Source organism: Gallinula chloropus (assembly GCF_964237585.1).
Source record: "Gallinula chloropus genome assembly, chromosome: 9".
NCBI lineage: Eukaryota > Metazoa > Chordata > Aves > Gruiformes > Rallidae > Gallinula > Gallinula chloropus.
In genome coordinates this window covers 12,888,023-12,915,444 of record NC_140094.1, presented here as the reverse complement: position 1 = coordinate 12,915,444, position 27,422 = coordinate 12,888,023, and the positions used below count along the sequence as shown (strand labels likewise).

The following is a 27,422-nucleotide window of genomic DNA, read 5'->3' as shown; positions in this document are numbered from 1 at the left end:
ATAAGGTTTTTGTAGACAGAAAGTATAAATGAATAAATATAATGGCACTGAATGCAACTTTCAGTCAAGAACATTGGAGCTATTAAAATACATTCCCTTGCAGCAAATACTTTTGTAGATAACTGAAAATGGGCAGTTTATTGACACCTTGGTCTGTCCTTCATCTTCTGATCAGCTTTCTTGCTAGGGGCAGACTTACCTGGTAAGTTTTTGCAGTGAGCTGATGATACATAAGGTATTTGGGTGGATTTTTATGATTGTGATGGGCAGGTTCAGATTAGATATTAGGAAAAAAAATTCACTGAAATAGTTGTGGGGATGTGGAACAGGCTGCCCAGAGAGTGGGGTGAGTCACCATCCCTAGATGTGTTTAAAAGACAGGTAGACGAGGTACTTAGGGATATGGTTTAGCATAGGACAGCAATGGTTGGACTCCAGCTTAAAGGTCTTTCCAACCTAGTGATTCTGTGATTGATTCTCTGAATCCATCAACATCATTTTGTTCTAGAACAAGATGGAAGACATGTCCCTGATTTAGGATGGAGCATTAGATTAGAAATACCTCTGTGGTAAAATGTAGCAGCCTTATATACTGCTCCTTGTGGGTTAATATGTATGAGGGAGTGAGCAAAGCACAGTAAAGAGTGAAAGTGTGGGAGCATTTTGATGATTTACATACGGTCTGGCCAGTGCCCCTTCAGTGGGACACCCTGTCCTGCGCTGCGTCACCACCTATGAACAGCCATTCCAATTCATATTTCACATTTTGCTAAATGTCAGCCCCAGATACTTCAAATAACCTTCTCAAAGGAGAAAATACTGTAGAAATGGGAACAAAAGAAAATGTCAGATCCCTTCTTGAAAGATTTTTAGCGCTGCCTGTAAGCTGGCATGTCTCTATGGGCTCTTGTGGGATGGAAACAAAACGCTGCTGTTTAGCAAAACCTCTGAACGCAGGAGCGAGCTGGGAGGCTCAGCCAGCTCCCTGAGTGCGGCAGCGTGATGGGGAACTGCTGTTCAGAGATGGTTGTTGCTGTCAAGCACGTTTAGAAGTTGATTTTTTTTGCAGTACTGAAGCAGGAGCCTAGCTTTTGCATGGGCAGTGAGGAGGTGATAGCCTTTCTGTGGGCAGAAGCAAGGTGGAAGCTTTATCATCAAGCCTAACTGCTGATTTCTGGAAAGGGGTGGCTCTATGTTGAGGTTTCTCCCTGTGTTTACCTCCCAAGTCTGATGTGTCTTCAAGCAAAGGACATGGAGTTCATTGCCATTACACCCGAAAGGGCAGAGGAGGTTCTAAAGTAACACCCAGCTCCAGCACCTGAGGCTGTTAAGCTGGTTTGGGTCAGCAGGTTTGTGCAGTGCAAAGTGCATGGTTAAGGTCCATCGGAGAAGGAGACATATAGCACCCCATGTGCTTCTGCACTGGTTAGTCTGATCCCTACAACAATATTCCTGTAAGTATTTGGTTAACGTTGCTCAAAACAAAATATTTATTAATTTATATTACTCAGAGTGTAAAAGAGTGTAAAAGTTATGTGTGATCACAAATCCTTAGTTCTTCACTCAAAAATCACTGATAAAGTGGATTTATTTGGACCTTCAGCAAGCTGTGAATGAACTCTTTGTGCCCAATTCAGTACCAGACTATGTTTTTGTAGGACTGGGGCTCTGATGACAAGCTTTTTGTTCAGCAGCCAGCCATGTGGAACATAGTACCCAGCCTGGTCTTACCACTGACAGTAGCACTCAGATGATAGAGCGCAGTGGCTAGGCATCATGAATCCCTGATGGGAAAAACGATGTCAGAAAACAGAATCCTCTCTCTCAAACCATTTATCAGTTTTCTAATCTTAGAGCTTTTCCTGCTTGCTTTTCCTGTGATAAGATGACACTGTTCCCCAAACTTCTTGTTTCTAATTCTTTGCCCTTCTAGTTTGATCATGATTTGACTTTAATGAGGTTTCTAGGTAACTATTTCTTTATGGACCATTTTCCCCCTTAATATAAAAGCTTTTCCTCATGGTAGCTACTCTCAAAGGATGTACTTTGGCTTTAGGGTGTTTTGATCAACATCATATTCTGGTTTAGAAGTATCAGAGTCAACCATCACTCATGGAGCTGACTGGGAAGCAGAGAAGCAACCTATGGTCCTTTTTCCAGTAGCATTGGCTATGGTTTTGCTGTCTGATTTGTTCGTAGGATGTTGTGCACCTGACTTGGAAGTTGCTTTCCCTATCACATCCCCATATCTCTTACTTTTCTCATCCTCTCTGAACCTGCATGCTGTGTAGGATATTTGAGGGTGGAGTCTTCTACTTGGTATTTTTGGAAGACCTCAGAGAACAAGTCTTTGCCATTAATCCTTTGCCTGGAGAAAAGGACCCCAGAATGTCTTGCATGAAGTATCTGTTTACCCACAGATATCAAATATTTTACAGAGGTCCCAGGTAATCAGATTTTGGGAGTGTAATATATTTTCCAGATCCTACTTGATGCCATGCTAGCAGAACTGGGAATGGGAGCACCCAGGCTTCCTGGCTTCAGAGGTCCTTGGGCTCCATCCTCTCTTGCTGAGGCAGGCAGAAGATACTCTACCATTTGGTTAGATGAACTGGATAGCAGAAGAAAGCCTGGCATGTGCTGAGGCCAACAGAGAGAGAAGAAGCAATGTGCTCCTGATTAGCTGGCAGGTGGTGTGTCTGAAATCTCCTGGGGACATGTGTCCTGACCTCCCCCCTGCCCGGCTGCAATCCTCACAGATCCAGTCCTGGGGCAGCTGTGTCCCAAGCACTGCGTTCTTTTCCCAGCCACATACTGTCCCTCTGCACTAAGGGATGCCTGAGCCTCCCTCTTAATTATCTGTCTATCTCTATGAACTCAGATGGCATCTACAATTTCAGAATAGCCATAATGAAGGATTGCTCTTGTTACCATGGTGTTCCAAGCACAGCATTACTTTCAGGTGCTGTATAATCATGTCCATCTTCATTATTCCAAGTGCACTGTAACTTTCTGAAGAACATAGTTGTTACTGCTGTCAAAAGTAGGGTTATTTACTGTTCACAGTGGTGTTTAAAGGTGGCTGTTTAAATGGAACAGATTGTTACTCTTTATATGTAGAAATCAAAATTTAATACCTATTCCAAGGATGCATGCAATGTAAATACAGGACTGTGATTTTCTATTTTAAATGGCTGAGTAGAAAATAAGCTAACTAGACAGCCAGAACAGAGTATTTGGAGGTATGAGTAATGGCTTGTTTGTGTTGCAGTGAGGGGAAAAAAAGCATAGGGAGGATCCAAGGCTCAGGTATGAAAAGCTGAGAGAGCTTAATCCTGGAGTTAACTATCAGTGGTAAGCAGGTCACTTTCAAAATTCCTTTTAAATAATATTTTGACAAAAACTGTTGAGCAAACAGGGTCATTTCATTCTGCTCATTAAAAGTAAGCAGTGAAACCCAGACCTAATGGTTACAGTTTGAGTGATGTGGGTGCTACCAGGAGCTGGTTAATGTTGGCAAAGGGTTTTGGTGATTGACTATGATATGGAGCCTTCTCAGTAAGGAGCAGCAGTCCCTTGAGCTGGGAGATAGCCATGATTACGGTTAGATAACCGGGAGACCATCTCATTAGATAAAACACTTAAAAGCTCCTTAACTTTAGGAACGTGGTTACTGACGTCTTGGGGTATGTACAGCTTCCCAGAAGTGCTGCGGAATAAACATCCATGAGCAGTAAGTAATGGAAATCCCTGAGCTCACCAGGTAGGAGGGGGATAGACAGGGGAGTGCTCTGGTTTGAAATAGTCTGAAGGGGTTTGGGTTGAGACTTTAATAACTTTATAAAACCAGTAGGACTTCAGTGTACAGCACAAGGTGAGCATCACTGTAATTAGAAATTACAGTGGGGGATTCTTAATTTGGGATTTTTACAGAAAGGGAGAATGTCTGAAGAGAGAAAGTAGTGAAAGGAAAAAAACATCTTATTCTAAAGAAAAACACAAAACCTCTTAAAAACCCTTGAAAAGCTTCCAGAAATCGTTATTAGGAGGAAATTTGATTATTAGGAGCTAGCTTTTTTTTTTTTCCATGGGAGGATGTCAAAGATACGCAGCTGATGGTGGTTTTCAGATGTAAAGCCTTAATCTGTTCATCTGCTGCACTCTCCTTAGAGTTTCTCATTGAACCCATTCAGTGTGACCATCACAAGTATTCTTTTTGCTGGGTTTTGTATCCTTTGCAATCTGCTGCTCGCCACCTTCTCTGCCTTATGATAAAGAGTCTGTGGTAGAAATCGACACACTCTTTTCTGTGCTAGCAGCACAAAGTGGTCTCTTCAGCTGTGGCCCTTGATAAAATGTAAACAATCTTTTCCATACCTAAATGTAATGAGCTCTGGAGTGGAAAATGGGAAGCAAAAAGTAATCCATGTTCAGGCAGTTTGGAATGCGCTGCTCAGTACTCAGATGTAGCGCTGGGTCTGTGGCTGAGAAATCATTGGCATGAGAAAGTTTCTGTTCCCTTTGATTGTAGTGGGAATGGGGACATGAAGATCCTTTGGTGTGCTTGGAAAATGTCTTGTTTATAAGATTAAAAAGATGTGTGGGTAATGCTTTTATATTAACTGAACTTGTAACTCCAAACACAGCGTCTTTGCCTTGACCTTTCTTCAGTACCGTTGTCTGCTGGAGCCTTTCTCCAGGACCTCAGTGTGAAGTGGTAGCTGGGTTTTGCTCCCTGTGTTTCTCAAGGATTGATCTGAGCAGTGAGAACATTTCCAGCAGAAAACAAGATTTCGAGGTCAGATTTGATGGTAGATAGCAAAGTTGCTGAGCATGTGTGATTTTGGGTGAGAACCAAAGGAAGGTCCCCATTACAGGAAGTCTAGCAAGAGATACGAGTCCGCCCTGTTGCTCGATGAGATGCCTCAGGGCATGAAGGATAAACTGAGCAGATAGCTGGGAGCTGTTCTATGTAAAGAGTGATTTAAAATAAATAATAAAAAAAAACCACAGTATTTTTTTCCCTTCTGTAATTTAATCAGGATTAAAGTGAAAGTTTTTATTTGGAGAACAATTTCTGAGTTCTTGGATGTGTCATACCCAACCTTTCTCTTCAATGCTTGTTTGTTTTGTGCTAATAGCACCTTATACCTTAATCCTTTACCATTAGCAAAGTACATTTGATAGTCTTCTATGGAAATTGTCTCTGTAGTTACCCAGATAAACTGACTGTTCATCTGTCACAGCTGAAAAAAAAATACATAATAATATATCTAAAGTCTTATGTTTCGCCAGCTGGATTAGTGTGCCCTGCCATTATGGGACAGTAATCATATGTTTCAACTCTTTCCTATTACTAGGAAACGAGAAAGGAACAAAACAACCTTGGCCTTTCCAGTATCGTGTGTCTTGTATTTCCACAATTTCCTAATGACGAGGAGCTTTCTGTTGGCGTTCAGAAGGCAGCCCTTTTCAGATGGGGAGCTCTTGCGTCATGTGGGGTGGCAGAAGGAGCTCTGGTTATTACTGTGTGCAGATCTGGGGGCCTCAATACATGAAAGATGTGGAACTGTTGGAGAGGGTTCAGAGGAGGCCATGAAGATGATCAGAGGGCTGGAGCACCTTCCCTACAAAGAGAGGCTGAGGGAGCTGGGCTGCTTCAGCCTGGAGAAGAGAAGGCTGTGGGGGGACCTCATTGCAGCCTTCCAGTCCCTGAAGGGAACAGAGAAACAAGACGGGAATCAACTTTTTAAAACAGTAGATAATGGCAGGACAAGGGGGAATGGATTGAAGCTAAAGGAGGGAAGATTTAGATTAGATACTAGGGGGAAGCTCTTTACAGAGAGAGTACTGAGGTACTGGAATGGGCTACCCAGAGAGGTAGTGGATGCCCCATCCCTGGAGGTGTTGTAGGCCAGGTTGGAAGGGGCCCTGGGCAACCTTGTCTAAATCATGCCTGGAGGTTGGTGGCCCTGCCTGTGGCAGGGGGTTTGGAACTCTGTGATCCTTGGGGTCCCTTCTGACCCAGACCAGTGCATGATTCTATGATTCTGTTGCATGTTAAAACTTTTGTGTCATTCCTCCATGCCTGGGATAAGCATTTTGCTCCATGATAAGACACTGAAATAATTGACTGAATTTCCAACATTTTGTGCTACGAGCTTCATCCCTTCACACGAAGGAAGGCAGGAAGTATCTCTCTGTCTTCCTCCTCTCTCCATTCAGCAACACTCCAGTACTTGATGCAGACCAGCTCTCATCTTGTTCTGAGCAATGCCATACACCGACAGATGTATTTTTCGCTGTAGTTAATCCAGCCCACAGATGGCACACGCCTTTTAACTGTAGCTGTGCAAGTTTTGCACACTCCAAAGCCTTCTAAAGCCACTGCCTGGGGCCCCTGCAGTTGTTGTATGTACAGTACTTTGTCTCTTTGCTGCCATCATCTGTGCCCATCTGTTAGGATGGCCTCATGCCAGTTTATATTTTAGGCAGATCTTTCCAAATAGGCCCGGAGAGTGAATTTGTATGTTTAATATACTCTGGATGGCAATACGCCATGTCTTCTTGTACAGATCTTCTGCGCACGTCCTCGTTACTCAAAGGCATCGTTGCAGGGTCACATTCAGTTGGCTTGCATTTGTAGACACATCCATCCAAATGCTGGGACTACTGCGTCCTCTAGTTCTGATGGTAAAGCAGACTGGTTTAAAAGAATGGGGAAAAGTGGGATGTTCAGAATCTGCAGTCGTATGAGCTGATTATATCAGATGGACATTTGGGACAGCTAGGAGGGGGCATCTCATCTTATGGAAAAATGAGGCTGGGGGGCATACCCAGATGGGTCAGAAACAGGAAGAGTACTTGCCTGCATCTTGCAGAACTTAAAACTGGTTTGTGTGTATTGGTGAGCCCTGAGTTGGTCGGTAGAAGATGTCTCTACCTAACTGTAAGGTTCTCAGCTGAAGGAGGAGGAAGCATTTTGGTCCAGGGACCCATGCTTATGCTTTGCAGGTCTACACTGCTCTGTTTTGGTGCAAAGCTGTCCATTTTTGGTTAGGAAGATGATTTTTCCTTTGTACAGAGGAGATACAGCTCCTTAGGAGATCCTGTGCTCTAAGAGATGTGGACAGACCAGCACAACTCACTGTTTATTTGGCAGCAGTAGTTTGCTCCAACAGAAGTGCTTTTGTGCTTTCTACATCTCAGTAGGAAGAGAGGCACCACTTTATGCTAGATGACAGCGTACAGGTAATGTAGGAGCTTTGCACAAGTACAAGATTATTGAGTGAAAGCTTGAGCATCTGTTTCCCCTCTGGGAGAGTCCTGCCTGTATCCCCCCTTTCTCATCAGTAGCCTTTCCCTTGCGTCTGCCCGTATGGGGCATTATTTTTCACTATTCTTCAAACCCAAGGATCCAAGGCTGACAACCGTTGATTAACTACCTTGTTGCATTGTTTATTTCTAAATCATTACACTCCATAGCACTTAACACTAAAATCCCTGTCATTACTCTCCCACAGGCTGAGAATTTGTCTCTGAGTGAGCTCAGCTATTCTCTCTTTTTCTGATCAGCTGGAACCTCCATTCAGACATGCTCATGTATTCAGGACAGCTCGGGTTTGCTTTATGGTAATCAAGAGGAGGTTAAGGGGGAAGGGTTGGTTTGTAGCCCAGAGACCTAATTTGGAGTCATTCGGAAGAGAGACAGTGCCAGAAAGCTTTTGGTTCTTGAATACAGATTAGTTCTTCCGGAATTGATCCAAAATGTTGGGAAAAATTGTGTGTCAGGCTGGGGAGAACTCCCTATTTTTGCTTTGTTTTTCACCAAAGGTCTTAATGATATCCCTTAAGAAAGCAAGTAAGCAAGAAAAGCAACAGCACTTTGAAGAAGTGATTTCTCTTGGGACATCACTTCTTGAGGAAAAAATACTTAATTAAATCATAAAGCCGTCATGCACTTGCATTTTTAAACCTCCTGTATAGGTTTGGCTGGCGACCAAATTAATAACCAAATAAATCACTGCTGTGATATTAAAGGTATAATACCAAACATGCACACTGGCATGGTTTACTGAGACCCAGTTGGTGATTTGTTGTTGCTTCCAGTTAATACTGAAATATTTTGTTAATTAAAAGAACAAATTTTTATGTATTTATTTAACCAAAATGCTTTTGCCCTTCATACAGAAGTAATGAGCTTTTTGATGCAAATACTGTATTTCAGCAATGTGTCTGGAGCTCATGTCTGGTTGAAGCTCTTCAGAGCGTGGTTCCGGGGTGCAGCTTTTACAGGAGGGGGATTTTTTTTTTCTGAGATGAAAGCCTGGGCTCGGAGGTGACTTCTACCAAATTAGAAGGTCGTGGTTATTAAATATAGAAGGCAGCAGCAGCAGCGGAAATTGTTAGTTTATCAATGCTACTACTTAGAACGATAGAGCTTCTGTATACATGAGAAAACCTGGTCAGAGGCATAATCAAGACAGGAAGGCAAAATCTTCTCTTTTTTCTGTCTACATGAAAGGTTAAACTGTTCTCTTTCGTAACCACTTTAGATTTGTGCTTCAAATGTAATTGATTTTTTTTCCCATACTTCGGGGCAAAACAGCATCACATTAAATAACAAAACTTACCAGTTCCTAAAGCTGGATGTGTGAGGAGAAGGCTTGGACACCTAGGAAAACTCATCTGTCTGTGGTTGGTTCTCTTCGGAAGCGCCGCAACGTGGTGGTTGCTGTGGCTGTTTATGAAATGGTGGGTTTTCACATTGGCTCCTGTGGTCAGCCTCACCCTGTGAGAGGTCCTGAGTACTTCCAATCCCATTGTGGCATGTCCCTCACTTTAAAGTGCTGGTGTCTTCTGGATACTGGCAGTCAGCATGTTTTTTCCAGGTGCTGCAGGTTCCTTGGCTTTTGGGTTGTCAGCTCCACGCCAGCTGTTGTGGTGTGGCTGGGAGCAGGGGGGATATGGCATTCACCTAACCTGCAGCCTACAAATACCCATTCCTTTTCTCCTTCTTCTTTCTTCCCAGAGAACATCCCTCGGGAAACGCTGATGCATTTTGCGGTGAGGCTTGGTCTGCTGCGGCTGACATGGTTTCTGCTCCAGCAGCCGGGCGGAAGAGGAGCTCTCAGCATCCACAACAATGAAGGGGCAACACCCGTGAGCTTGGCCTTGGAGAGGGGCTACCAGAAACTGCACCAGCTCTTGACAGAGTAAGGATGATTTGGTGGTTCCTTTACTAGTTTTCCATTCCATATCATGCTTGCCTTTGCTGGTACCTTATCTCTGAGTAGTACCTTAGAGACGTGCAATACCCTTGAAGGCAAATTTTGTGTAATTTTGCTTTTACCTTTCTTTCTAGCAACAATGGGGCAGGTCCTTGGGGTTTAGGGAAAATGCAATGATACTGTGTTCTCCTTTTCTGTCACACAGTGTTCTGCCTCCAGCTGTCTCTTAAAGCCCAAAGTGAGTCACTGTGATACTAATTAAGACAAACCTTACGCAAACGCAAGTGAAAAAGCTTTTCTTTCAACAGGCACAGCTGCCTGAAAGAGGGGAGTTAGCTGGCTTGGACATGGTGGCTGACTCTTGTGCCCTTAATTTATAGATTTGGAGTGTTTTGGTTAGATGAAATAATGATAGTTGTATTAAAATAATGCAGCATCTTGTAGAGAATAGGTATCTTACCAGTGCAGGTAAAAAACGTAGGTAAGAGTGAATGCATGTATTTAATAGCAGACACAGTTCTCTCTTTTTTGAGTGGTCTTGAGAAGCAGCCAGATCTTACAAACTTGCAACAAGTAACTAGTGGCACAGGCATTTACTGCCCTGTTTTACAAGGCGTCCTTCAGAAGATGACAAGTTATTTTTGAATAAGAAATGTTTGGAAATCTAGCTTTAAAAGCTGAGGCTAATAAAGACAAAGAGCTTAAGTAAGTCCTAAGGGGGCTATTTGTACAGGAGTGAAGATTTGGTCTGCATGTGTGTTATTCTGATGTCTGGCTTTGTTATTAACTTTGTTTTTTCTGAAGTGAATTTTCAGATACTTGGGGTTTATATTGAGTGACCCAATGTCACGTTTAGGAGTCTGCTGTGTCATCCACATCATCACACAACATTTCTCCATTGTAAATTATTCTGCTTTCCATAGTTGTTGGGCTGAGTGTTAGAGAACAAAAAGATGATCTGTGTTGCATTTAAGTTTCATCTTTAATAATTCATCCAACCGCATGGCAAGTGAGGGTGAAGGAGAAGGTGCAGGGTGGGTCAGGAGCTATACTCTAACCTTTTCTTCTGCCTCTGTTGGCTGGGATTAATGCAGAGATGATGACAGCATTACTTTTTTTTTCTCCATCAAGTTCAACAGTCACACTGTGAAAACACACAGCTCTCTTGCAGACTGTCTTGTAAAATTGGAATGTGCAAATTCATCATACAGCTGCAACAATGTTCTCCAAGGTGAGACTCACCAAATCAACAGACTTTGCATGCTGTCAGGATGCTTAAATTGATGAGAAATTTATTATAGAGAGCTTAAGTTGGCCAAAACTTTATTTTAGAGCTTGCAGCAAATAGTGTAATCTGAACATGAGTAGAGCTGGTCGTTTAACAAGAAATGGGAAGTAAACAAAACTATTACAACTGTTATTCATCTACTTGGTGAAGTGTTTCACAACCAGTTCCAATACTGGAATGGCAGTTCTCACTTGGTGGAAAGAAAAAGGAAGAGCACTTGGATTGCATGGCATTGCCCTGTGCCATTCACTTTAACAGATGCTGCTGGTGTAATCCAAGGGATTTCTCTGAGCTTTGAAAATAAGACGCTAACAACTTCAGTAATGTTACCATCAAGACCCAAGACCCTGTTGCTCTCAGTATAACCTTTAACTGCTCATTACAGTTGGTTTTCCTCTTAGACTACTGGCTGGAAATATAACATGTAAACCTCTGAGAGCCATGCCCCAGACCTGTGACTCTGAACCCCCCGCTATCTCCAGGAAGCCTTGAAAACACACATGTGGGGACACTGGAAGTCACGTATCCCTTTCTCAGTGGGTGGGACAGTGATGAAGCACGGTGCAACAAGCTCAGGGCTGGCCAGAGTAATGGGAGTATCACGTTGGCATGGGGGACTGCTTTTCCCTTCCCCCATGGGAAGCTGCAAAATGGACACATCCTGATTTCCCAGCAGGGATTTCTGTTGTGCTTAGCGCTTTCTGCAGTGAGATGGGATCGAGGTGTGAAAATCCCTGTTGAGAGGAGGAATATTGAGTTTCAAAATACAGAAAAGCAGCCAAATTCCATGAAGAGACTATATATCACTTATGTCCTGTCAAAACACAATGGATACTGTGCACCCTCTTTTCTGCACGCTGTATAATCCATGCACACACATTTGGCATGCAACTCGTACCACTCAGCAAAATACAGAGCAGCAAAGCATGTTAGTGAGAGCCTGCACAAAGGGGTCATTATCTGTACAAGCAATTAAGCTGCACTTTGCCAAATAAATGAATGCAGTGTGTTTTGTGATGCATTATCCTTGGGGGGATTTTATTGTTTGCTTGCTTGCTAATTTGCAGGACCCTGCATTTTACAGTGATTCTCCCAGCCGGCACTGGGAAGGGTGAACTGAAATTTTGCTGTATTTAGGATACAGTCGTTAAAAAGCAGACACAAAACCTTCTTGGCCGTTGTAGTTTTGCCAGGGTTTGGCTGCAAAGCAGCTTGATTCAGCTGCAGTGTAAATATTTTTCTCAAAAACTAATTACACTGGTGACATTTTGAATTTCTGTTTATCGGATGAGCTTTCCCTTTTCAGCTCTTCTAGTTCTTCATGTATAAAGAATGAGAGATGCTCCCAACTCAGATCTTGCAACCCTTGAAGTGTGGTTGGGGTATTTTTTCTGCAGTTTTGAGCTTGTGCAGTGGCTCTCTCATCATCTGGCAGGAAAGGTACACGTGCTGCTGCTTTTGAGACCCAGCTGAGGAGCTGCGATAGGGCACGTGTAGGTGGCCAAAGATGGAGACCATGATGCTGATAGTGTTTATTCATCAGCTGGGCTTTGTTCCCAAGGGCACTTATTTTATCTTTGAGATTAAAACTGCATGGAAAGTAGTGTCCTGCGGTGTATATGGAATAGGACTAAGGAAATAAGGAAAAACATATGAATGGATTTCCTCTAACAACGTTCTTGCTTTTCTCCTAGCAGCTTGGTTAACAGTTTGGTATTTATTTCTAAAGACAAATTTTAAATATAACTTGAATTATCTTTACTTGCATGAAGAAACCTTTGGAAACAAGGCAGGTTGCAGAGCCCTCTCTGAGTTTCACCGATTTCCTAGTTTGATGGGAGTAAACTCCAAACAAAAGGACCTTCCTTGGAGTTAGTTGCTTCCCTGTGTTTGCACAGGGGGACGCTGGCTGCAGGGTGTTGGCAGAGCTGGGCTGCTCCGGCTCGGAGGAGGCAGCATGGTTTATGAAATGAGGGTAGCAGGCTCTGTGTGAGTAACTTGGCCTCTGCAATGGGACAGCTGCAGTTTGCAGTAGTAGATGTTTTCAGATGCGGTTCGCTGTAGTAGCACTGTCTGCCTGCCTGCTCCATGTTGTTTGATGCTCCATAAGTCAGGGAGGACGATGGCTCCAAGAAGTAGCATGTGCACAGAATTTCAGAGGAGTCAGAAGTGCAAACACTGATTTTATAACTCAATTTCAGTTCTGCAGAGCACAGTTCTGTCTAGTACCACCAAATGCGCTCATCCCATCTGAGAGCAATATATGCCACCTGAAAAAGAGCAGTAAGAGAAAAGTAAAGCCTATAAGAAAAACTCCTGCTTTTTTCCAGTCTCTGCAAAGAAGGTTCAGAGTTGTAGGAATCTCTGAGGTTTTTTTACTCAAATATTAGTTTTGATTTTGCTGGTTTCCTTGCTTATTGCTCTGAAGCACTTCTGCACAGCTCTGGGATTGAGCTTCCTTCAAATCTCCTGGCAGCAGCCAGGTGGCTCAGTACGTGAAACTATCAGTCAGTACAAGCCTGTATTTATAAAATACAGTGATTTAATTAACACACATGAGGAATAACTCACTGGTAACAGAAGGGTTTTGCAATCCATGATTATCACTTGCTATTGTTCTGATTTTATGTAATTAATTGGTGAAGGCTGTGGTGTAATCTCCGTGGTGCCTCTCAAATGAGGAAGTTTTTTCAGTAACTTTACTTTTAGAATTAAATACACTTTTCTGCTTTTTTAAGTATTGCTGCAAGAGGATTTGCCTGGTATCTCGTTTTGTTGCACCCTGGTTTAGCAAGTCCTTTAAGCTTGTGTTTAATTTCAGAACCATCCAGTTTATATTCAGCCTGGAGTTTCAGTGTGTTCTTAAAATTGTGGTCTAAAAGTGTGGCCAAATCATGGCAAGAGTTAAAGATAGATGTTTTTCATTGCATTTTCATGTTAGGTTGTTCCATTAAATTCAGCCCTTGCGTAGGCGAAGAGCCGTCTGTGGTGCAGATGCTTTCCAAAATCGCTGGTTTCCTGGGGCTGGAAACATTGCTGGCTGTGGTGCCAGACCATGGCAGCTGTACGTAACAGGGTGCTTGTACCCCTGGGAGTGGATAGGCTGAAACCCCCCTTTCCTGTCCACACCGTTGCTGTTACTACAAACTGGGAACTACATGTGTGCAGCCCTGACCCTCCCTTGAGTTGTTTCAGTTCTCCCAGTGTTTACTGGGAGCACAGGCAGGACACAGTCGACATGCAGGTGACCAGAAGGTTGCCACCACACTGACAGCACTATGTGTATTTTTAGTTTTATTTCTACTGAAGTAGAATTACCATTTGAAGAGTTTATAATTGAGGTGATGCTGATGGTTTTACCTCTGTTCTTCCACCCCAGAACAAACCAGGAGCCCTTTTGATGGTGATTCAGGGTGCAGGGCAGTAGGTTTAGGGTATGGCTTGCTATGGTCTGGCAGGAGAGGGGAACAGCTGACTTGGTCTCTGTAAGTACTGTCACAAGATTAACATTTAAAGGGGGATTCAGAGAGGCAGTGAAGGAGGACCTGATGAGAGATGCATGTGTTAGGAGGATGCTGGTTTAGCTACAAATGTGTGGGAGGAGCAGTGATCCAGCAGGGTCTGGTTTTGTGGCTGTGTATTGCTGAACTTTAAGATGATTGTTTGAAACACCATTATTTAATGGATTGAAGATGGGTATTAGAAAGATGCTGAGGTGCTGTGGGTTTCTACTGGCCACAGCAAAGGAACAGATTGGGAGCAGGGGGACCAGGGAACCAGGTATGAACATGATGGAGCAGGAAGAGTTTGTTTTTCTCTTTCTACCTACTCACCCACTGCATGCTTCAGCTTTTCCTCGTTTCCTAGTGTGTTCCCTGTGATGACTTGTGTTTTCAATTGTTGGCTCGCTGCTCTCCTTTGTTTTGTATGTATCCACATCTGAATACAGAAGAGGAAGAAATGGGTTTGTCCATATGTTAGAAACAGCTTTTTACTGTCTCTGATATCCTGCTTAGAAATTGGAGGTCCTGAGAGATGGTGTTCATGTAAACAGGCCTGTGAGGAAGAGAATGAAGAAAAGATTTGGGAAGATTGGAGAAAATAGGAGGAGAAAGTGGTTCCTCCCTCACCCCAGCAACCTTGATCTGGAGGTGATCCTAGGGGTAGTAAGTCCTGAACAGCCTTGTGTGGTTGTTGAGTGATTGTTATAGACCAGCTCCATTTCAGGATAGATTTAGAAAATGCAAATAAAGTGATTTCTCAGAACTGCTGGGTTTTGGCCTCAGGCACGGGTAAGCTGAACACACAGTTATGTGATACTCACATTTAGTCTCCTGATCTAGCATATCTGCTGGAGTTAGTGGAGGTTGGAGTTTGAACAGATTATTGTAGAAGACTTTGTAAACTGCTGTGTCAGAGGCAGCCAGAGTGATGGCTTTATCTTTCAGGGTTTGTGGTCACGCTCACTTGCAACATGCAGAGATGTTCTGCAGAGACAAGTCTTCCTTCCGTATCACATGTCCTGATCTGAGATGCTGGTTTTAGCTGTAGAGAAAACATTGCTCGATGAAGTAGTCTCCACGACTCTGCTTTTCTATTTAACATTAAATAGATGGCATCAGTTTCCACTCTTGAGTGCATTTCATACGTTAACCTTAAACATCTTTTGCTTGCTGATGAGGCTCCCAAGTTGACGTGGAGTTCTGTGTTGGACCTACAGCTCCACATCCCAAGCAGGGCATCTTTCTTCTTAGATAAGACTATGAAAATAAAACAAATTGAAAAGTGCATCTCATAACAGACTGTCTTATGAAATGTGTTGTATTTGGCAAATACATTTACCACAGCTTGTGGCTGTATTATTTCTTTTAATGTATAATTAACTTTGAGGCCTGCAAAATGCTTGGGTTTAGGAGCACAGACCCTTAGTGGTGAGGAAATGCTGGATGTCTGCAAACAGCTGCTCAGGACCAAGCCAACTTTTCTCTCTGGTATGATTTCCTATTGTATGGTGTGCTGATCAGTGGACTGAGAAGTTAGCATTAAATATTTTTAATTCAGTTGTTAAATATTTAACCTATATTGATAGGGTAGGTTATGCAGTCCTGAATTCAGTGTCTGAACCTATTGCAGTTTGTGTTTGTGTGAAGCACTGAGGCATTTGTCATTGTTTCTCCATCAAGCTTTTAACCATTTCCTTCAGTGCCAAAAGTGTTCAAATGAACAAGTGGTCTCTAAAATTATCTTCTATAAGAACCACATTTTCCTTCCACTTCCGTGGGGCTTTCGGAACACTTGGAAACACATGAAGTGTGAATGCCATGTCTGTTAAATATCTTTCTAATTTATGAATGGTGGATTTGTTTTAACCCCTTCTAGCACATAATAGCTGTATGAGTTTCCCAAGGCGCTCTCGTACGATGCGTTTTGATGGCTACAAAAACAAATAGGAGCAAGTGTTTGTGTGCACTGGTGTTTCATATATCCCTGAAGGTGGTGGGTGCAAAGTTGATTGTGAGCATACAACACCCCAGTGCTTCCACAAACACTGATACTTTGTCAAATTTCTGAGATGTCTTGGGTTTAGATGCAGGTGACATCATTAAGTCTGGGTTTTCACAGGAGGGATTGTTTGCTTGATTTAAATTACCCATGCTATAGGTGTGTTGTGCAGTTGGCACCAGAATCCTATCCCAGTAGGCACTGATCCTTGTTTGTCCCAGATCACAGACTGTCTGGTGTAATATTTTGTGTGATATTAATACCAAGAGCAATAATTTAGAATTTGAATAAGGTTATAAAATGAAATTAGTTTCTCTTTGCATTACAAATGTCTGCATCCAAATTCTAGCATGTCCTTTTCACTACAACCATTATACTAAGGGCTTTGTTATTTAAGAAGGAAAAAAAGTCCCATGGGTTTGGTTTGGTTTTGTTTTTTAGGTTTTGTTTTCTCTATCACATGACGAATCTATGGGCTGCTGCTTTCAGAGTAAACCCACAAGACTATAAGTGCTGGCAGTGCCACTAAGTTTTTGGTTTATGTCCAGCTCAGAAATCTGGAAGGGATATCCCCAGGAAATAACACCTTGACTTCCCACACCGCCTTCCTTGCCCATTTGTAAAATTGGGATAAATCTTCTGAACACGAGGTTCTGTTTTACCCAGCGAAGGTTTTTGTTCCTCTTCTGATCTCTTCCTCTTCCTCTCCTCTCCGTTCAAACCCTGTTATCTCTGACACGCCTGCCAGGAGCACTGGCACCGCTGAATTTCAAACCCTTGTCACTGAGCACCATTTCTGCAACTTTTGAAAGGCAAGCAGAGCTTTTACTTGGGCTTTTTTGTTTGCTTTGTCACTTATCTTCCCTCTTAAAAATATCTCCTCCGTATCTGCAGGAAGCTGGGAGTCGTGCTGTGTTGGTGCAGGCTTTCCTCTCCCTCTTTCCGCCGCTGCCTGGCTCAGGGCCATCCTATCTACTCCCCCTTGAGACTAGAAGAGATTCAGATGGCTTGGCTCCTCCTTCAGCATGGATGAGTCTACATGGACAGTGCTGGCAGGTTTAACAAATGCTACCTATCATCTTGGTTTATGTGCCAAGTGGGCAGGAGGTGATGCTGCAGTTTAAGCAATCTAATCAGCTCTTAGATAGAGCAGGGCATGGCCTGAGAGTATTCTGGAGGCTTGTTTGCTTCTCCTCTTGCCCTGTTTGGGGTTGGCACCTTTCTTTGAGGCACCTTTCTGCAGATAAATGGCTGGCTGGTAAGCCTGTCCTTTCTGAAAGCCAGCAATTTCCCTCCTGGGTTTATTTGCACGGCCAGAAGAAGCAGCAGGGACCAGAGATGGAGGATTTCTTCCAGGCTTTTTCAGCGGGATTTGGCGTGGTTGTGCTGAGGATGGAGCTAGTGAATGCTGTCAACCTTACCAGTCAGTGCTTGCTTTTTTAACTAAGCAAGGTACTTCTGCAAAAGTTGAGCTTGGAGATGGTGCCAATGAAATTTTTTGTTTTCTGGTATCTTCTACATGTGTTTATGGCAAGCTGTTGAGAAGGGAGAATAAGAGAGAATTGACCTGGGGTGGTTAAACCTAGTAAGAAGATGGATTTCCCTTGTTGTTGGCAAACAGCAGCAAACTGAATTCTTGTGCTGAATGGAAGCAGATTTTCAGAGTTCTTAAATGCTGGAGTTTCTGTGTACATTTGTGTTGGTAACTCTTCAGTAAATATTTGCATACCTGTTTTTATCTCCTAGTAGATGTGTTTGGGTATGCAGTTGTATACAATTACTGCAGAAATTCCTAATCTGTACAAAATAAGCAGCTTTCACAACCCTGGAGTAAAAATACATAACTGGAAAGTTTGTTGTTTGGATTTATTTTTTTTTTTTCATGGAAGAAAGTGTGCTTTTATCATCTCCTAGTAAAACCCAGGGCTTGAGGTGAGATGTACAGGAGAGACACAATTAAGCTCAGTGTATGAAGACAAATATGCAGGGGCATCTTCTCATGTGCTCTGCCTGCCCTTGGGTGGCTTGGACAACAGGAACAGCGGTGTGCAAATATATTAATGCTTGGAAGTACCTGTTTATTCCTCTCTGCTGCAGACTGTCAGTGCTGGGTGGCAGACTGTATGAAAGGGACGTTTTGAAGGCATCAATAGATTGAGATATCTGCTACTTTTCTGCTTAATTTTGTGCAACTTAGGTGATTGCTCCTGAAAATGAGAGCTTGGAGTTTTCTGTAGTTGGCTGGATGGGAGAAAGATCTTGGTTTTTTTTTTCAAAAGGTTTAAAGCCCTTTATACAGTGTAACACACCTGCAGGTTGAACACAGAAAGAAACTGCTGTCTTTGTAAGGAGAAGTGAGTATTTGATCCCCCTGGGCCACGTGAATGTGGCAAACTGCAGGAGGGGTGGGCATGCTCGTGGTGTTGCTGGGGACTCTCTTGCTTCTGATTTTGGGGCTTCTGAAGTCACTGAGGGTCCTTTAAGGCTCCAGTCATGCAAGCTGCTTTGCAGGTGCTGATTTGAAGATGCTCTGAAGTGTTCTTGAAGCTGATGAGAAAGTGGAGCAGACTCATCGTGCTCAGCCCTTTAATCTGGGTGGTGGTGTCCCCTGTGAGTAGGGGCGAATGTGGGTTTTGCGCTGGCTGCCTCGCTGTGCTCTGATGCTCTGAGAGCAGCCCCAGCCACAGCAGTTTCTCATATATGACAGCTGAATAGAAAACGAATTCAGACAGAAATGTGTGTGTTGCTTTAAAGGAAGGCCAGTTCTTTAGTCGCTTGTAATGGCTTGGTTGACTTCGGTGCCTCCATGGATTTATACTAATTGCCATCACAAACTGGATGCTTCCTTCTCTTCTCTGTGGAAATATTGATTCTGTTTAAATCCAGACTAATTCTGCTGAAGTCAATTGAGTTAAATGGTGCTGAATGGCAGAAGACGTAGTTTTGCTTTGTCTGATCATCTTTGCAGGTTGGTCCTAAAATGAGTCACAGGATGGGGAGGGTGGTGTACCAGGGTGGAGCAGGGACACCCACTGTCACCGCTGTCACCTGCTCAGGTTTCTCTGCTGCATGATGAACTGCCTGACCGTTTCCCCACCCTGCTCTGCCCATTCCTGTTCCCAGTTGTGGTGTCATTTGCTTGTTATGTTTTTGCTCTCTAAATTGCGTGGCTTGCCAGAGAGGTAGCACCGTGGTTTGCAGAAGCCCAGGACATCGCTGGCCTGTCAGAAAATCACTTTTAAAGTAAGAAGTCAGTTGAGCAAAGGTGCTGAAATCACTGTTGGTGTTATATGTGTCTGTATGTGTATCTTGTCGAGTTCTTTAATTATTTGTGTCCTCCTACAGAAATTCGTAGCTGTGCTGCAGAGGTGGGTCTGGGGATGTCTGTTGTGGCTGGGGCTGGTCTCCATATGGGACGGGGATGTGCTCTCCACTGGGGCTGGCTTTTGGTAGCTGTGAAAGGAATACATAGACATTTCCATTCCTTGTGTCCCTGAGCAGGGCAGTGTAAGTCCCCATTCCTGTAAGGTTCTGCCTAGCTCCACATTTCTCCAAGGGGAGGATGCTGCATGAGGTGCTCTGTCCTGGGCTGATTAAACCAGATTTTGGGTTTTGTGACTCAGTTCTGATGCAAAATGAAATTGGTAAACTTGAAGTTTTAGATTAACACCTTGATAAGATAAATGATTCCTCAGCCCCTAAAAAGGCAGTTTAGCCTCTGTCAAGCTTGATGACTTCTGAGGAGTTATTGCTTTGAGTTGCAAACCTGTGCCAAATCGGGATTTGACATTTGAAAGGGGATGATTGAGTAGAAATTTCCATTGAATACATGTAACTGCTGAGTTATTATTTTTCAATTCTAATCTACAACAGCATCTTCTGTCTGTCTGTCTTCCCTTTTGATTGTCACAAAGAAAAATCTGGGATGCTGCTGCAGGACAGCTTTCTCACCACAAGCAGTTTCACAGAGCAAGCTAAATTAATTTCAGGAGTGAAAAAAAATACTACAATTTGAGGGCTATTGGGTGTTTGTGGTGTGCTGGTTTGGTGCACAAGTTTTAGCACCTGTATCAGTAATCTTCCATCCTTCTAACTGGTCACTTTGTGGTCTGCCTCTCAGCGCTCTGTTTTTCTGCACAGTTGCTTTGGTGATCTTCACCTGCAATAAATCCGTTGTGAAAAGCAATTGTTGTGCCCTTTGCTGCTAGTCTCTCGTAGTCTGGGGAGAAAAGCAGATCTCTCTACCTGAGAAAGACCTTGTGAAATAAAGCTTTGGCTGGCATTAACTCTAAATCACATCAATTTTCAAGACCAAGAAGTGTGCGTGTGTACTTGTCCGTCTGGCCTCGGAGCCGGTGCTGTGTTTCGCTTAGGCTGTTGATTAGAGGACTGTCCAGAGTGAAGAGCAGCGTGCATGTCCTGCAGTGCAGCATCCCTCCTCGCCTGCAGATTAACCTGCGCTTGTTTCATTGCAGAGAGGAAGCCAGGGAACCGGAGTCCTGGAGCACCTTGTCTCACACCGTGCACTCGGGGGACTACAGCGTAAAGCACCACCGCGGGCTCGATGTTTACATGCTGACGGCTGAAGCCAAGGAAGGGGCAGCGGCCAGCTTGGAGAGTGACATACGGCACCTTCAGATGCACATGCAGAGCCACCAGCACATGGTAAGGAAAAGGCTGCAGTGAGGGAGAAGCGGAGCTGGCTGGTTGCTGTCTCCCAAACAGCCAGGCACCTAAGGAGAACTTCCCCATGTAGGCACCCTTTGGGAATGTGTTTACCTTAGTGTTGTCTTGGCATTATTAGAGAATGTCCAGGTGGACACCTGCCTGTTTTCTTCTTGCTTGAGCACAGGGACATCTGATAAAGATATACCTGGCAGCAAATCTTTCTCTCTCTGCAGAGGAGCAGGCTTGGGGCAATGCGACACCAGCTCTCTGGAGCCTCATGGGCTCGCTCTGCTCCCAGCTCCTACCTTCTCCATTAGGGTGGGATCTGCCTGGGTGGGCAGGGAAACCTCCCTGGGGGTAGACCTGATTGCCAGACATCCCAGAGGGACATCAGGCAGCATAAGGCAGGCTCTGGAGCAGGGCTGGGTCTGGGGGAGCCTGCACACGGTGTGTGTGTGTATTTAGATGCAAAGTTTTCAGGCTCAGAGAGGAGACTGAGGAGAAAGTCTCTGGGATGCATGGAGAAAACAGATGTTTCCTTGGCTTTGGTGTAGGAGTCAGGACAAGCCTGTCCCAGCCACACAGGGTAAGTGTCCATAGTGATCAGCTTGCTGCACTTCTTGGGGACCCTGTGGCAGTCAGACTGCAGGAGCTGTGGGGCTGTGAAAGGGCTTCCTCTTGCTGCTGAACAGTAGGTGTCATAGGGACTCAGGACGGGAAGGTGAAACAGTTGGAGGGACACTTCAGTGACACTTCTCAGAAACACCCATGCATCTTGCGCAGCTGGCATCCCGTGTGGGTGTATTCACCAGATCACACATCTGCCGTTACAGAAGTGTGTGTTCTAAATGACAGGATATTTTTGTTCCACTAAGGAAGGGGAGAATCGTTGTCTGCAGGCAGGGGGCTGGGGAGATGTTCGGGCCACTCTGAGCTATTTTCACCCTTCCCAGGGTGCCTGAGATGTTAATTACTCCCGATCGCAACAGGAACCAGTTGCATGAGTGGCAAACCCAAGTTAGCTGTGAAATCGTTTCCCCTTTCCATCAGAAGACACTGAAGCATAGCCAGCATAGCCAGCTCACTTCTTGTTTGCTCGGGCAAATGCCAGATGGGTACATTTTGCCTGACAATGAAATCAGAAAAGGCTATGTTTAGACTTTTTCTTTCCAGCGCTGTTTCGCTTCACATCTAATCTGATTTGAATTTGGAAAGCAGCCCTGTAATTATTTCATCTAGGTTCACTTTGGGTCAGTTTAAAGTCAGTTGGCTTCCTTTGGAGATGGCTCTATTTTTCAGGCTATCGGCCGGGTGATTCCACTGTGAGAATGCTGGGGCTGGTGCAGTCCCTCCTTTTGAAAAACTTTCTTGTTCCCAAGTAAGCACTGCTGTTGTCTGGGTCTGTCCATCCTGGCTGGGAACCAGCAGTGTGATCTCTGTGCTGTGCCATGGGGTTATAGCCATCAGACAGACAGCATGTCGCTTGATCCTGTTGCTCTGGCCCTGCAAAAAATAGCTGCAGCCTGTTGGTACCACTGCACACAGAACCTTGCATCCCATCCCTGGTGCTGCATGATGGGTGGAGATGCCATGCTGCCTGTTTCCAACTGTAATCTATTCTGGGATACCTCAAAAACAGGGAGCTCTGGCATATATGAGAGTTGGATTGCAGGATTATTTTAACTAGGAGATTGATGGTAATCACCAGAAGTATGGTTAGTGGTCTGTGATTTGGTGGTGGTGCTCATCATTTGCAAACCTCAGAGTGTGGAAAGACAACTAAATGCAATATCCTTAATGTAGTGGTGGTGATTTTATCCACTGTTTGTGTATGCTCGAGAGTTTGCTTTTGTTAACAAAAAACAAACTGGTTTGGCTGTTTCAGTATTCAAGAGAGGAGAGGCTGTTTAAGCTTAGGTTTTTGCTGTGCAAATGTGTTTCTCTGAGAACTAGAGTCTTAAAAAAATAAAATCACAGCACTCTTTTAAGTTAGGCTCCTAGAATGCATGTATCTTTTGGAGTATTTTTAGAAATAAATGCACACCCCCCCCCCCCCCAGATTTGAAATAGATCATTGGAGTTTTGTATTTGTGGAGACTTGCAGGCACTTACTGAGAAACCAGTGTGACCTCCAAAAGTTTACACTGCAAAACCCCAACTCTGCCACAGCAAATCAAGGGAGCTCAGTGAGGTGTACATTGAAGGATTGAGGTCACTCGTTAATTCAACGAGTCGCTTTTTCGAAGATGTGAACAGTGATATGCAGCAAAGAGAAAGAAAAAAGAAGATACTGAAACCAAGAGTTCTTTTTAACTAAAAGGTTTGATTGTATCACACTATAAAAACTTGGGGGATCCTTGACTAAGTGGATACTCTGTAAGGAAAATGCAGACTCGAGAGGAATTGAGTGGGGTGTTACTGTTCCATGATAATGCATGTTTTAATTTGAATACTGCATCATTGTTCTCATTTTTTTTTATTTCCATTTAGGAAGTGAATTTCAGATATTTAATTATGCCTGAAATTCTCAGGAATAGATTAGATGATTAGCTCAGTCCTAGGAGTAGGAGACAAGTGGTGGTGTTTGGACATCATCAGCCAATTCCCATGTCTGAAGTAGCATCTCCATCAATATAGAGACAATTGAGCAATGCTGATGAGAACTGGGGAGTGCCATCGGGCAGGGATCTGAAGTTGCTTTTCAGCAGCATTTGCTCAAACCCTTTGGGACCAGGCTGGTATATATTTGCATTATTTGGTAGATTGAATTCTGATGTTTACTCATCTTGAGTTTAAGTGCACTCAAGAAATATTACTGCAGCTGCTTGAAGAGCAATTACAAAGATTGCAGTTCTCAGTGGTGGCAGATGGTGTAACAAAGGGATAGAGGGACAAATTTCAGCTTCAGAGTGTTGAGACTGGCCGTTAGGAAAAACTACTTTATTGGGAGGATGGTGTGGCATGGGAGCAGATTGCCCAGAGGGGTGGTGGGTACTTCATCATTGGAGGTTTTGGGGACTCAGCATGATGAAGTTGCGGTTGACCTGATACTGGGCTGGTGATAGTCCAGCTTCAGGCAGGAGATTGGACTAGATGACCTCTGGATGCTCCTTCCAAGAAACCTTTTTGTAATTCTAATAATTTCAGTATTATTGTGCAACAAAACCAACACAAAGTACCTATTGCAGCATGTGGATAACCATCACGGGTGACACCAGCTAGAGGTACAGAAGGAGTGGGAGTCACAGGGAATAGGATTGTGGAGATACTGCTCTTGTAGCTGATAGAGACAATGTAAGTGTGTGACAGAGCAAAGTAATGTTTTTGTTTTGTGTGTCTGGTTACAGAGTTTAAAGCAGCAGACAGAGCCTGTGCTGGGAGATTGTGGAAGCAGCTGTGCTAAAGGAGATGAGCCAGATGGTCACCCAACTACTGCCCCTGAGACCCTAGAAGAAATGGCAGGAGAAGGAAAGCAGGAAGGCCTATTCAATTCCGTTCACCTGGACATCGGGCAGCTCTCAGACCAAACCCACCAGGAGGAGAAATGCAACAGCAGGAGTTTGGGGGTGTCACCTGACTTTCTGAGCATAGAGAGCTTTGATGAAAGTGAAAACACAGTGAAGTTGAGTAAGAAGGAAGAGGAGGGGCTAACCTCTGCTGAAGACTCCAGGACTGTATCAGATGAAGACTGCACAGTGAGCCTGTGTGTGCATGTAAATGGTGGTGTAAATCATCCACCCTGTGGAAATACAAATGAGGAAGCTGGAATGACATCTTCTGAAGTTGTTCTGCAGCAAGCCAGCTTGTGCAGTAAAGATAATCCCCACCAGGAAGCTCAACCCAGCAAGGACTGTGGAGCTGAAAGAGCTCTTACTGTTACTGAAACTGCAGAAGTTCCAGCTTCCTTGGAGGGTGTGGATGTGGCTATGGGCCAAACTGAATGCAGGAACTGTACTGGGGCAGCTGAGAGGGCTGCGAGCCAGCAGCAGGTAGAGGATGGGATGGCTGAGGCTGGTGAAAGGAGGACTACAAGCCTAGAAGAGCAACTGTCAGCTAAGGAAGAGTCACCCAGTACTGTTCAGCCTTTACTCAGTGGTTTTAAGGTGACTGACTGTTCAGATGGGGAGGATGCAAATGTGGGAGAGGTGTCAGCACATGACAGTGTGAATGTAGACAGCGGCACTGGCGACGTCTCCGTTGACTTCTGCAGGACTGGCAATAGCAAAGAGGCTGGAGCAGGCTCGAGTGCTGATCGGGTAAGCAGTGGCTCATTGGAAAGCCAGTGTGATGCCTGTGTTGCAGTGAGGCAGGATGTCACTGCAAGCACCGGAGCAGCATTGCCAGCAGTGAATGGGGTGGAGCTTCCTGTACATGCATCAAAACCTGTTCCTGGTTTGGAAAACCATGGCAGTGGAAAGAGTGGGGAGCAAGAAGGGCAGGTGGAAGTGGGTTGCACAGATGGGAAATCCAGCTTGGCATCATTGGAAGACAGTGTGGAAACTGATGACCCTGATGCTAAGCCTGAAAACAATGATGTTGGTGGATCTCATGAAAGCAACACGGAACTTATGCGTGGCCAGGAGACCAGTGAGATCACACAATGTGTGGCTGAAACAACGGAGGGCAGCGAAGCCTGTGATGAGAAGCCAGCAGGAACTGATACTAGCAGCAGCAGCAATGGAGGAAGCATAAATTCTGCAGGCGGAGGTCAAGAAGCTGGTAGCTGTTACCCATCTGCTGACCAGACTGTTGCTACAGATGAAATGGGCGACAGCTTAAAACTGGACACTGCTCAAGAGAGCAAGCATGGGCCTGCATCGCTCCCTCCAGAGGATACAAGCACACCTCTGGTAGAAAAAGAGCCTGCACAAACCAAAGCAGAGATAGCAGAGTGTGCTTTGAAGCAGGAGGGGCTGAGGGAGGAGACAAAACCACTTGCTCCCCTACCCGGAGAAGAGGGACTGGCTGCGAGACAGGAAGGAGATGCAGCAGTGGCACCTCCCGGGCAGGAGGCAGTTCTGCAAGGTAATGACCCTGGATTAGCTCCATGTGCCAAGGGCGCAGACTGTGCTGAGGATAATTTATTGGGCACACCCTCTGTAATTCATAATGGAGAATCTAAACAAAGTCAGGAAGTGGTGGCGGCAGCGGCAGGCTCGACAGACCTTGTCCAACAGCACAGCGGGGAGCATGGCAGGGCAGCTGCCAGCGCTGACTGGCCTGGAGACCATGGTGGGGCCGAGGGCTCGCCAGAGCAGAGCCTCTTGCAACAGGCTGAAGGAGGCAAAGCTGAGCCTGACCAGGAGGCTTGTGCAAGTGGTCAGCAGCAGGTTTTGTTGGAGGAACTTCTTACCGCTGTTGTGAAACCCTCTGCATGCAGTCAGGGAGGGCCTGTGGCAGGCAGCAGCGATGTGGATGCTGGGCTGAATGGAACGGTCCCCGCCAAAGAAGCTTGCGAGACTGAGGCGATGGGTGCAGGAGAAGGCACCATGCACGGACCCACATTGGCAGGTGAGTCACCAGGTGTGGAGAGCGATCCATCTCAGGATGCAGGGCTGAACCAAGAACGTGATCCCAGTCAAACCCAACAGGGAGCCTCCCCACACAGCAGTACCCCGGAATTAAAGGATGCTTCAGAAATGGGAGCCCCAAGTGATGCCTGTGGGGGTAAGGAAGTGTTAAGGCCAGTGGCAGTAACCCCTGTCGCAGCGTATCCGGAAGAGCAGCAGGATATGGAATGTGTGCTTCCGCGGGCAGCGCTTCAGCCCATTGCAGAAGAGCCCACGTGTGACAGCGACTCCAGCACCGACACTGTTTATTCATCCGGCGAGAGGGATGCTGGTCCCACTGCGAAAGCAGCTCAGGGGGAGGTCTTGGCTGAGCCCGATGGAAAGCAAAGCCAAGCCGTACCCGCACTGCCCCTCTCGCCATGTTCGTGCCGTAAACTTGCTGTTCAATCACTGGAAAATGTGGGAGTTAAGAGTTTGGTTTCGGCAGACGATGGCTTCTCTCTGGATAAAGTTCCTAAAACGGTCAAAACTTTTGATGCAGTGGTTTTTGCATCAGAGACACCTTGCTCCCCTGAATTACCAGCTGCAGAAAAGGTGGGGCTTGAGCCCCAGGCTGCAGTGGATGTGGGAGCCAGCCTTAATGGAGAAGGGGATTTACATTCCTCGACAACGAAGAGGAGCATCGACCCGGTAGTGCAAGGAGTGGAGCCTGTTACAGGTAGGAGAAGTCTGTTTGTTTTCTACTTGCTAAGTTTTTCCTTTGTAGGTGTACCTCTAGCATCTCATCACCAAAGGAAGGGAAAAAGGAGTGGGAGGCCTTCTTTGCAGACGGAAGTGTAGGTGTTTTGAGGTTTTTCTTCTAAGAAGGAAGAAATCTGAAATTACATTAAAACTTTTCAGTTCAAACACATGTTGCTTGGCTGGCACTGGAAGTAAGGAGAGGACATCATCTATGAATTCATGCAGAAAAATTTCTAGCATGTAAATCCTGCTTGGAGAAGGAATGAATGGGAGGGAGGAACTTGCTGTTTTGTCAAGTTAGGTGCATTCATGTGGGCCTGAGGGTTTATTTGGTTAGTGCTATTCCTTTGCTTCACCTTTTATTTTTGCAAACGTGGAGCCAAAGAGTGCAGTAGGGTTCTCCTGCATTTTCTTTGCTTGTGTGCTTGAAACAGCTGTTGGTGTCCTGAACTGCGCAAAGCCACTTCCTAATTAACAGTATTA

The 27,422-nt window shown here is 44.8% G+C and overlaps 1 protein-coding gene across 1 annotated transcript in view; it reads left to right on the top strand.

The window, feature by feature from the left end:
- AKAP13 (A-kinase anchoring protein 13) overlaps positions 1–27,422 on the top strand; it is a gene marked incomplete at its 5' end in the record, with an annotated part of 150,529 nt that overhangs the window by 29,006 nt on the left and 94,101 nt on the right. Inside the window, 3 exons of the mRNA XM_084267772.1 lie at positions 9,032–9,215; positions 20,496–20,685; positions 24,036–26,916. Coding sequence (XP_084123898.1) covers positions 9,032–9,215; positions 20,496–20,685; positions 24,036–26,916 — 3,255 coding nt within the window. The remainder of the gene's footprint in view (positions 1–9,031; positions 9,216–20,495; positions 20,686–24,035; positions 26,917–27,422) is intronic.